Raw genomic sequence first — 12,585 nt, 5'->3', positions numbered from 1 at the left:
AGTATGCTGCGCAGGCTGCTCATCTCTGCCTCTTCTCTAGGAGCCAAGCAGCTGAGCACTGCCTAATCCTGCTGCTCAGATTGCTGGTGCCGCCATCACTACCAGTGATGCTCCATTGCCTCTGCCCTCGGCACCCCTTCACTGTTTCTAGTTTTGCCTTCTTCTTCGTTGTTTCTTTCTTTGTGTTACTGTGCTGTTCGATAGAGCAGCACACTCCACTGAAAGTAGGCAACAAGAGAAGTCTTTGCAGGGCCTAATGTTGCAACGGCAGGAGAGGCAGAAGGAAGTTGTCCCCAGGTACTCACCAGTCAGCTGAATAGCCTGGTGGGACAGCCAGAGGAAAGATCTGTGCATTAACCACAGCAAACTTCTCAGCTAAGTAAAGATTGGCACCTGCACCAATCACAACATTGCCTCTTTTGTACCAGTCACAATAGTCCTATTAGGCCGCCAGGAGAAGTGCTGCTCCTCTGGCCGGGGGAGAAATGGCTATCTAGAGTTCACCAAGGCTTCTGGTAGCAAAAAGTTGGCTGAAAGTTGTTTGAAACAGTCCTGGCTGGGGTTGAATCTTAGGAGACAGAGCAAGCAGCTGTGATCTCCATGTACTTTCCTCCAAGAGTCCCTGAATATTCAAAATGTCCAGTGTTAGCATAAGGTTGGTCTGGCTGGCTTTTGTTCATGGAAGCCAGAGAAGCAAGGGACCATCCAGCAGCTGCTGAGCCGTGTCAAGTTGAGTGGTCTACAATTATTTTCTTATTTATAGGAAACAAACATCAGAATAAGTACTTACAACATATATAATTTATGATTAACACTAAATCTTTTAGTAAATTAATTTATTTATTCACTTTACATCCTGATTGCAGCCTGCCCCTCCTCTTCTTCCACAGCCCGTCCCCCAACACCCATTCTCCCACGGGTACCAACCCGCCCTGGCACATTAAATTGCTGTAGAGTTAGGTATATCCTCTCCCACTGAGGCCAGACAAGGCAGCCCAGTTATGTGAATGGGTTCTGAAGGGAGGTGTCAGAGTCAGAGAGGGTCGCACTCCAGTTGTTGGGGATCCACATGAAGAATAAGCTTCACAACTGCTACATACACAGGCGTCCTAGGACCAGGCCATGCATGCTCTTTGGCTGGTGGTTGAGTCTCTGTGAGCCCCCATGGGCCCAGGTTAGTTGACTCGGTAGGTCATCCTGTGGTGTCTTTGACTCCTCCGGCTCCCTTAGTCATTGCCCCAGCTCTTCTGTAGGATTCTCCAAACTCTGTTGAATGCTTGGCTGTGGGTCTCTGCATCTGTTCCCCGCAGATGCTGGGTGAAGCCTCACAGCAGAGGCTCTTGTCTACAAGCGTAGCAGAGTAACATCAATAGTGCCGAGGGTTGGTTCTCTTTCGTTGAATAGGTCTCAAGTAGAGCCAGTCATTGGTTGGCCATTCCCTCAGTTTTTGCTCCATGTTTGTCCCTGCACATCTTGTTTGGCGGAACCAATTTTGGGTTAAAGGTTTGGTGGGTGGGTCGGCATCCTTATGTCCCCACTAGAAGCCCTTCCTGGCTACAGGAGGTAGCCACTTCTCGACTCTTGCTGCCAAGAGTCTTGGCTAGGGTGGACCCCATAGACTTTCTGGGGCCTCCCCTATCCCAGGTCTCTGGCAAATCCCAGAGATAATCCCACCTCCAATTGCCATCCTCTCATCAGGCCCTCTTCCTCCCACCCCAATCCCTGCTCTCCCTATTCCTAAGCCCCACCCCTGATCTCCTCCCCATCCCCTCTCCTACCCAGTTTCCTCTCCATCCACCTCCAATGCCTATTTCTGAATAAGATTCAAGCATCCTCCCTTGGGTTCTCCTTGTAACTTAGCTTCTTTGGTCTGTGGATTGTAACATGGTTCTACTGTGTATTTTGGCTAGTGTCGACTTATAAGTGAGTCTATACTGTGCACGTCTTTTTTGATTTGGGTTACCTCACTCAGGATAATTTTTTTTCTAGTTCCATGTATTATCCTGAAAATTTAAAGATATCCTTGTTTTTAATAGCTGAGTAGTAGTCCATTATGTAAATATAAGACATTTTCTCTATCCATTCTTTGGTTGAGGGACATTTGGGTTGTGTTCAGTTTCTGGCTACTAAAAATAAAGCTGCTATGAACATAGTCGTATCCTTATGGTATGGCATAGCATTTTTGGGGTATATGTCCAGGAGCCGTTTAGCTGAGTCTTGAGGTAGATCTATTTCCAATTTTCTGAGAAAGCACCAAATCGATTTCCAGTGTTTGTGCAAGTTTGCACTCCCACTAGCAATGGAGGAGTGTTCTCCTTTCTCCATATCCTCGCCAGCACATGCTGTCCCTTGAGTTTTTAATCTCAGCAATTCGGACAGGAATAAGATGGAATCTCAGGGTCATTTTGATTTGCATTTCCCTGATGAATAAGGACATTGAACATTTCTTTAAGTGCTTCTCTTCCATTAGAGATTCCTGTTGAGAATTCTTGGTTTAGCTCTGTACCCCATTTTTAAATTGAATTATTTGGTTTGTTGGTGTCTAATTTCGTGAGTTCTTTATATATTTTGGATATTGGCCCTTTGTCAGATGTAGGGTTGAGGAAAATATTTTTTCCATTCTGTTGCCTGCCATTTTGTCCTATTGACAATGTTCTTTGCCTTACAGAAGCTTTTCAGTTTCGTGTGGTCCCATTTATTAATTGTTGATCTTAGAGCCTGAGCTGTTGGTTTTCTGTTCAGGAAATTGTCTCCTGCACCAAGGAGCTCAAGGCAATTCATTCCCTGCTTTCTTTTTTATTAGATTTAGTGTTTTTGGATTTATGTTGAGGTCTTTAATCCACTTGGACTTGAGTTTTCTGCAGGGTGATAAATGTGTATCTATTTTGCCTTCTTCTGCATTCAGACATCCAGTTTAACCAGCACCATTTGTTGAGGATGCTTTCTTTTTTCTGTAGTGTGGTTTTGGCTTCTTTGCCAAACAAAAAGGTGGGTGGGTTTATTTTTGGATTTACAATTCAATTCCATTGATCAACCTTTTTGTTTCTATGCCAATACCATGCAGTTTTTATTACTATTGCTCTGTAGTACAGCTTGAATTCAGGGATGGTGATACCTCCAGAAGCTCTTCTATTGTACAGGATTGTTTTAACTATTCAAGTTTATTTGCTTGTTTGTTTCTCTATATGAAGTTGAGAATTGTTCTTTCAAGTTCTGTAAAGAATTATGTTGGATCAATTCATTACAGACCTTAAAAAAAAGATTCTCAGCTTTATATGGAAAAACAAAAAACCCAGAATCTCCAAAACAATCCTGTACAACAACAGATCATCTGGAGGTATCTCTATCCCCGATCTCAAGCTGTACTACAGAGCAATGGTAATAAAAACTGCATGGTATTGGCATAGAAACAGAAAGGAGGATCAATGGAACCGAATAGAAGACCCAGAAATAAACCCACACACCTATGAATACTCGATTTTTGACAAAGAAGCCAAAACCATTCAATGGAAAAAAGACAGCATCTTCAACAAATGGTGCTGGTCCAACTGGATCTCTAACATGCAGAAAAGTGAAAATAGATCCATATTTATCACCCTGCACAAAACTAAAGTCCAAGTAGATCAAAGACCTCAACATAAAACCAGATACTCTAAATCTGTTAGAAGAAAAAGTGAGGAATAGCCTAGAACTCATTGGCACAGGAGACTACTTCCTGAACAGAACACCAACAGCACAGACTCTAAGAGCAACAATCAAAAAATGGGACCTCATGAAACTGAAAAGCTTCTGTAAAGCAAAGGACACTGTCATCAAAACAAAGTGACTGCCTACAGATTGAGAAAGAATCTTCACCAACCCTTTATCTGACAGAGGGCTAATATCTAGTATATATAAAGAACTAAAGAAGCTGAAAAGCAACACACTAAGTAATCCAATTAAAAAATGGGGAACAGAGCTAAACAGAGAATTCTTGATAGAGGAATATCGAATAGCAGAGAAACACTTAAAGAAATGCTCGACCTCATTAGCCATTAGGGAAATGCAAATCAAAATGACCCTGAGATTTCACCTTACACCCATCAGAAAGGCCAAGATGAAAAACTCAAGTGACAACACATGCTGGAGAGGTTGTGGAGAAAGGGGAACCCTACTCCACTGCTGTTGGGAATGTAAACTGGTACAACCACTTTGGAAGTCTATCTGGCGCTTTCTCAGACAATTAGGAATAGTGCTTCCTCAAGACCCAGCTATACCACTGCTAGGTATATACCCAAAATTTGCTCAAGTACACAAAAGGGATACTTGCTCAACCATGTTTATAGCAGCTTTATTTGTAATAGCCAGAACCTGGAAACAACCCAGATGTCCATCAACGGAGGAATGGATACAGAAATTGTGGTATTTTTACACAATGGAATACTACTCAGCAATCAAAAATGAGGAAATCATGAAATTTGCAGGCAAATGGTGGGATCTAGAAAAGATCATTCTAAGTGAAGTATCCCAGAAGGAGAAAGACAAACACGGTATATACTCGCTTATATAGACCTATAAGATATGATAAACATTATGAAATCTATACACCTAAAAAAGATAATCAAGAAAGCGGACACGGGGTAAGATGATCAATCCTCATTTAGAAAGGCAAATGGGATGTGCATTGAACGTATGACAGGAGTCTACCACAGAAGACAGTCTGAAAGACTCTACCTAGCAGTGTTTCAAAGCAGATACAAAGACTCATAACCAAACCTTCGGCAGAGTACAGGGAATCATATGAAAGAAGGGGAGTTAGTATGATGTAGAAAGGATAGGAGCTCCACAAGGACCAAATATATCTGGGCACAGGGTCTTTTCTGAGACTGACACTCAACCAAGGACCATGTATGTATATAACCTAGAACCTCTGCTCAGACGTAGCCTGTGGTAGCTCAGTAACCAATTGGTTTCCCATAGTAAGGGGAACAAGGACTATATCTAACAGGAACTCAATGGCTGGCTCTTTGACCTCCCCACCCCCCAAGGGAGGAGCAGTCCTGTTAGGCCACAGAGGAGGACTTGCAGCCAGTCCTGAAGATACCTGATAAAACAGGGTCAGATGAAAGGGGAGGAGGTCCTCCCCTATCAGTGGACTTGGATAGGGGCAGGGAGGAGATGAGGGAGGGAGGGTGGGATTGGGAGGGAATGAGGGAGCAGGATACAGCTGGGATACAGAGTTAACAAAATGTAACTAATAAGAAAAAAAAGAATTATGTTGGACTTTTGATGGGAATTGTATTGAATCTATAGATGGCTTTTGGGAAGATGGCCATTTTCACTATGTTAATGCTAGAAATTGAAGAAGATATCAGAAGATGGACACATAACACAGTGTTTATTTTACCTCCTGCTCAGAATCTTGGGGAAAGATAACTCCCCTCACCTGTGTCCAGTTTTCTGGAAATCAGAAATGCCACAGATTCTCAGAAATAATAACTGAGTGGTGAGAAAGGAACCTAACTGCACAGAAGAGAACATATGGGTTTGCAATGCCATGCTTTTGACTGTGCCTGGTAGAAGGCATTCTAAAGATGCAAAGAGATCGCTGTCTTAGACTGTCTCCATGGGGTGTTTTAGTGGTTGTGAGGGCATTAGTATTTTGAGGCTACTTGTGGTGCTGTGAAATTAATTGCTATAATTAATATTGAAGACAAAAGATTCTGGCATGATTGAAAGGACCTAGAAATGATGGGTTACGTTAAAGCTCTGTAGCTTCCTATTTGATTCAGAAAGGTCAGTATAGAAGGGATATGGGTCAATTTGTAAATTGATTAAATAAATAAATTAATGAAGGAAAAAAATGAGAGATTAAGAAAGCCCTACTGGGAGCAACCACCACCTTCCCCCAAATACTATTAAACCATAAGCCTACCAAAAAAGAAGGAAGGAAGGAAGGAAGGAAGGAAGGAAGGAAGGAAGGAAGGAAGGAAGGAAGGAAGGAAGGAAGGGAAAGAGAGAGAGAGGGAAGGAGAGAGGGAGGGAGGGAGAGAGAGAGAAAGAAAGAAAGAAAGAAAGAAAGAAAGAAAGAAAGAAAGAAAGAAAGAAAGAAAGCCTGGCATCTAAAAAGTTGACAATAATGGCTAAAGAGTGAAGAATGTCTTGAACAGAAGAATCATGGCATTTAAATCTTGTTCTCATTTAAAAGTGCTCACACTGTTCCAGATCTGAGGTAGCAAGTGTGTAAGGTGGTCATAGACTCCCAAAGAACCCAGAAGTGAGCAAGAAGTTGAAGTCCACAGACCCTAAGGGCCCAGGGGGTCAACATGAGTGTGCAATGATGGAGGTGACTGACACATGTTCATTGAGTTTAGGAACCATTAGGTAGGTCCATGGTTCCTAATGACACACCGCATTACACTATGCTTTACTACACACACACACACACACAGACACACAGACACACAGACACACACACACACACACACACGGCCAAACTGAAGCACCTCATTCGTTATTCTTGCAGAATGTTCAGGAACCAGCGTTGAACGTAGGTTAAAGATGATACAACTCATTATTTCATGAGGAAATTAGTACATTTCCCAGGCCATCCAGTTGAAATTCAAATGCTGCTGACGTGGGCTGTCAGTAATCCTGAAATACACTTAGAAGCGGATGTAAACGTTGCTGGTAGCCGTGGGTGACAATTAGTTCCATTCCACAAGGAAGAATTTCCTTACATTAGCAAGAGCCATTTGCACTAATGTCCATCTTCTGTAGCTTGGAATGGTTGAAAATGGCATAATGAGGATGAAGGGCAAAGCAGCCCAGAAGGCTGCACTAGGAACCACTGGCAATTAGTATTTTTCACCTGTTTCAAAGTCTTTATCAAGTTTTCCTGACACTCTCCCTGCTTTTGCTCATATTCACCTTAGATTACTCTGGATCACAAAAAGGTATTTTATAAGACTTGGCCTAGTTATCTGCTGGTGAGTTGGTTTCTTCAGTAAGTTTTAAGGAAAAGCCAGGAAGGTGGAAACCCATAGATTTAGGATTTGCCTGTCATCTGGGAGGCAGGGGAGGAAGGGTTGTGAGTTTGAGGCTAGACTGGGTTATGTAGTGAGACCCTGTCTGGAGAGAAGGAGGGAGGCAGGAGGAGCTCATAACTATGACGCTATGTGGGCCTCCACGGTACCCTGTGCAACCTGAGCCAAAGCGTGGAAAATGGAGGCAAGGGAGGCAAGATGAGCATTTCAGAACCTGATAGTAACAAGTGCTTAGTTGTAACATGCATGACAACAGTAATTCAGTAATATTTACAAAAATGGCTTTACAGTCCTGTAGAAACGCACACTGAAACATTTAGGGATAGGATTCCATGAATTCTATGTATGGCAGACTATTCCCCACCGGCGAGGCAGTGAAAAACAGCTAGTCCTGAGTGGGTTGATATTGAGGATGGGTGATGGGTGCCCAGAGCCTTTTTATACCTTTCTCTTTCGCAGATGTGCAAAATTTTCCACACTGAAAACTAAATGAAATCAATTTAACGTCCTTCTAATCAATATACTCCTTTTCCTCGGTTTTGTTTAATAAGTTCTGGCATGTTCCTATTGAGTGTCTGGAATGCGTAGTATTTTCATGTTTAGCTTCTAAAATTAAAAATTAAAATCGGGGGTTCCAAAGAAATCCACAATAACTTGCTATGGCTTGTCAGTGTTTTCACTTCTGCTGTTTAGGCCAATATGAAACTGAGGTCTTGAGAAACAATCACATTTTCCTTTAAAACATATGAACAGTGGTCATATAATTACTTCATCAAGCCAAAGCATCTGTAATGCCAAGTCGTTCTCCCTCCAAGGCCTGCCGAGTGGGTAATCAATTTGTGTTTGGCTTGTTTCCAGATCACCTTCTTCATGCTGCTATCTGCAGTGTGTGTGATGCTCAACCTGGCTGGCTCCATCCTCTCCTGCCAGAACGCCCAGCTCGTCAGCTCCCTAGAAGGCTGCCAATTGGTGAGTAGTGAAAGGCTTTCTGTAAAAACTGTCCGTAAAGGTCAGAGGCTCAGATGTTGCAGGGAGACATTTAAGGGCTAATTGTACTGCGTTCTTCAAATCTCACAGAAAGTTGTATCCATCCCTTGGCTTTTTAGTTGCTTAAGGAATTTCAATCACATTGGTTCATTTCTCATTTTTATAAATTCTCCTGATTAAAATTTACTCTTGTAAATTATTCCTTTTTTTTTTTTTTTGAGGCAGGATCTCACCCTAGCCATGGCTGGCCTGGAACTCATTATATAGACTGGGCTGGCCTCAAACTTTTGACAGTATTTTTACAACTATCTTCCAAGTGATGGGATTACAGACATGCAGTTAGCTTCAGCTCACCTACCCTCTGTGTGTGTATGTGTGTGTGCATGTCTGTGTGTGTGTGTGTGTATGTGTATGAATATGCATCATAATTACGGTTAGTATTGCTGAGATGAAGCATGGGCAAAAGCATCTTATGGAGGAAAAAGTCTATTTGGCTTATGTATCCTGAATCTCAGTCCATTAAGGGAAGCCAAAGCACGAACTCAAACCAGGCAAGAGTCTGGAGGCAGGAGCTGATGCAGAGGCCATGGAGGCTGCTGTCTACTGGCTTGTTCCTCATGGCTTGCTTAGACTGCTTTCTTATAGCACCCAGGACCATCAGCCCAGAGGTGCCACATGGGCTGGGTCTTCCCGCATCAACCACTAATTTTAAAAATGCCTCACAAGCTTGGCTGTAGCCCAGTTTCATGGGGGAAGTGTCTTAATTGATGTTCCCTCCTCTCAGATCACTCAAGCTGTATCAAGTGGACATAAAAATAGGCATATGTGTGTGTGCCTATGTGTATATGAGTATTGTGCACCTTTGTGTGTGTGTGTGTGTGTGTGTGTGTGTATGGGTATGTGTGTACCGATCTGTAGACACACATGTACTGGTTCAAAAGATCTTTGTCCTGGGAAAGTTGCAGTCAGTGTGGTACACCTTACGGAAGATCAGTAAGTGATTTTGCTGGATAGAATTATCCCCTTGAGGTAGGTCAGCTTTTGATTCTACAATATGCTCTCTAGAACAGAAATTAAAGTGCACTAGTGACACTGATTACGGATCTACTTAGATTCCTGGAAGGACCGTGGCTCCCAGAGGTAGGAGCATTTGCATTGTTTCTTTGTGTTTTAGGCAGTGCTGGGATCCACTTTGGAGCCATGCTACTCCCCAGCTGCCTGTCTGTTTGCTCTGCCTGTTGGCGATTAGTCTGGGAAGTCAGGAGGGAAAGTACCCCCAAGCATCTTTGACTGGGCCGTGCTGCCTTTTTGTGTGGCCATGCTGCTTGGGTTCAAAGAGCCCGATGGGTCTCAGTGCTGAGGAACCTACTGAGTTACAGAAACTAAGTACTGGATCTTAGTCTTAAGTGTTCTAGAGATCACAGACTGGGTTTCCTTCACTATGACAGGTCATCCTCTGCAGATGCTATATCCTCATGGTTCCTACGACCCCTGCATGGCCTGAACTCCATCTTTATCAAGAGTGGGGCCTTGCCCTCCTGGCTTCACTCCACACCCTCTTTGCTCCTGAGTACTTGCTGCAGTAGACATAGCATAATCTAGCCATTTCCAGGGGGCCAGGCAATTTTCTTTGCGATTCTCATTTTCCTGTGGAAAACACTGTGGGAAGCCAAGTGACTAGGTGAGGTGAAGTGGCAGCCCAGATAAAAGCCAAAGCTTACACGTGGTGCCAGTCCCCTCCCAAGCACCCTGCTTTGGAACACCCAGCACTGCGAGAAAGAATAAGAACGTCAGAGCCAGTTTCCTCCAGCCTTCTTCCTTTGACGAATGAATGAGAAGAGCCTCATTTGCGCACAGAGGGCGGCACTGGTGCCCTCTCCACAGGCCTGTCTGACAAGAGATGCTATGGACACTTCACCTTTTGCACAACTAACTGAATTCAATAGGAGTCAAGGGGCAATTCACCAACACAAAGTCAGGAGCTGTGATGATTAGTATTGTGAACTTCACAAGGGCTAGAATCTCCCTTGAGACAAATTTAGGATGTATCCATGAGGCGGGTTTCTGGATTGAGAAGGGAAGACCAATCCTTAATGTGAGTGGAACCACTCCATGGAATGGGATTCCAGCCTGCACTACAAAAGAGAGAGGAAGCCGAATCTCAGAGTTTACCTCTCTGCTTTCTGGTTGCTAAGGAACCAGTACTCTGGCTTCTGCCATCGTGCTTTTCCCACCATTAGAGATTGTAGCCTCAAACCATGAGCCAGAATACACTTTTCCTTCCTTAACCTGCTTCTTGCAGAGTATTTTGTTGCAATGACGAGGAAAAGTAGTAGAGGCAAGAAATGTGTTAACACACGATCAGTGTCTATCCTCCCAGCACATTTACACCTGTGAACGCACGGACACATGGACACTTAGACCCGTTTATCTCTGTCTGGGCTCCTTATTCTGTCCCAGTTTTGTTTCTGGCCAGTCATTATTTTCTCTCTGATCTTATCTTTTGAGACAGGGCCTCATTTTGTAGCTCTGGTTGGCCTTAAACTCATGTAAACCCGGCTGGCCGCAAAACCACAGAGATCCACCGGCCTCTGCCCTGCAAGTGCTGAGATTAAAGGCGTGCACCACATGTCCATCAAATTTTCTTCTCAGTTTCTGTCACTGCCTGCAAATCCTTATTCCCGTCCTCATCACGAACATCTAGCCTACTTCTTAAAAACATTCTTGCCTATTCATAAATGTTTGGGCTCCAAGATGAACTTTGGCATTTTGAGGGATTCAGGAATCAAAAGAAAGGATGTGACATTTTAATTAGAATCGTAGAATGTTTATACATAGCCTTGAGAATTGATGTTAGACAGTTCCTTGTCTTCCCACTCGAGGACACAAGCCATGTTTTGTTTTATCTAAATGTTCTCAACTAATTAATTGTAGGGTTTTTTGTTCTCTCTAGAATAGCTGGTGTATAACCATGTGGACATATAGTGTTTATGTCTCTTTTCTATGCATAATTTAAAATTATCTAGTTTTCTCTGAGTAAAAAAGATAATGTAAGCGAAAGCAATTTTCTTAACTCTAAACATGTTAGACACACTTTGTCTTGAAGAGGTAGTGTGTGTGTGTGTGTGTGTGTGTGTGTGTGTGTGTGTGTGTGTGTGATTATTACATGCCTGGCCATTTACACAGAGGCACATTGATTGTGCCAGACAACCGTGCACCTCGCTGACATGGAGTCTTGGAAAGAACTGTGCCATTAGAGACTGGTAGCAAATTCTGCTGGGTGGGTGTGTGGTGCTTTAATCATAGTTTATTCATGAAGGGGTCTAGTCTGTTGATCAAATGAAGATGACCGAGAACATGACCCTTCCCACACATTCACTGCTCAACAAATGCTAAGTGGGAGCGCCTGCTGGTGGGGAGCTGGCCGAGGCACTACAGGCGTGGCTGTGCGTGAGACGGGAAATTGCAACAGGCCTGGAGAAGATAAACTAGCAGTAGTCTCAGTTAATGGACACGGACACGTGTGTACTTCAGTTGGATAAAGTTAGTTTGGTTTGGAGGGAATTCCTATAATCCCGTCACTTTGAGGCCTCTACAGAAGAATCACACAAGTTACCTTGGGTCACATGCTGAGATTTTATTTTAAAAATCGAAACAAGACAAACGAGAGTAGAGCTCTTCCCTAGTAAGGTCAAAACCTTTGGTTGAATTTCACAACAGACACACACACACACATAAATTAATAAAATTTATGAACTTATTCCTTAATTGCTCTACAAAAACAAGGAGCCGTGTAACACTTTCGCCAACGTTGTGTGACAATGCCTGGTTGCCTATCCCCATGCAAACACTTATGTGTATTATCAGAAATGTTCTTTACGAATCTGAAAAGAAAAGGAAGATCTCACTGTATAATTTTAATTTCCTCAATGAAAAGTAAGGTTTACATTTGTTTGCCATTTAAATTCTATGTTAGTGCCGGTATATGTATGCTGTTTATTTTTCTGTTCTGTTGATATTTTAATAGTTAATATGTGTTTACTATGTTAAGAAACCTGGACTTTATTCAATGTGTTGTAACTACCCTTTTTTTCCTGAGCTTTGTTATTTACTTGTTGACATTTATCACACTCTTCTTCCTGGAGGGGAATTTTGTGTTGTGTTCAATTCTTGATCATCTGCCTTCCTTCCTGATTTCCGAATCATGTGATTTGCCGGAAGAGCTTCCTGACTTTAAGTTTATGAAGTTTTCCCACTTCTCTAAATTTTTGCGATTTTTCTTAAATAATTGATAATTTTTATGGGTCTTTAGTCTGTTTTTTTTTTTTAATATTTATTAACTTTATGTGTGTGTGTGTGGGGGGCTGATTGTATGCCTATAAACCACAGATATGCAGGAGCTCTCAGGGGTCAGAAGAGGGCATCAGATCCCCTGGGACTAGAGTTACAGATAGTTGTGAGCTGCCATGTGGGTGCTGGGCCCTGAACCCGGGTCCTTTGCAAGAACAGCAGGTGCTTTTGACCACAGAGCCATCTCTGTATCCCCTGGGCTTATTTGTATGAACATCACTGC

The 12,585-nt window shown here is 42.9% G+C and overlaps 1 protein-coding gene across 1 annotated transcript in view; it reads left to right on the top strand.

Annotated features, from left to right (window-relative positions):
- The window catches only part of Entrep2 (endosomal transmembrane epsin interactor 2), a 401,477-nt gene that overhangs the window by 287,388 nt on the left and 101,504 nt on the right, over positions 1-12,585 (top strand). Inside the window, exon 3 of the mRNA XM_055623385.1 lies at positions 7,884-7,994. Coding sequence (XP_055479360.1) covers positions 7,884-7,994 — 111 coding nt within the window. The remainder of the gene's footprint in view (positions 1-7,883; positions 7,995-12,585) is intronic.

This window comes from Psammomys obesus, unplaced genomic scaffold (assembly GCF_907164565.1).
Source record: "Psammomys obesus unplaced genomic scaffold, mPsaObe1.curated_primary_1811, whole genome shotgun sequence".
NCBI lineage: Eukaryota > Metazoa > Chordata > Mammalia > Rodentia > Muridae > Psammomys > Psammomys obesus.
The sequence above is the reverse complement of the archived record's forward strand: the minus strand, read 5'-3'. Positions and strand labels throughout refer to the sequence as shown.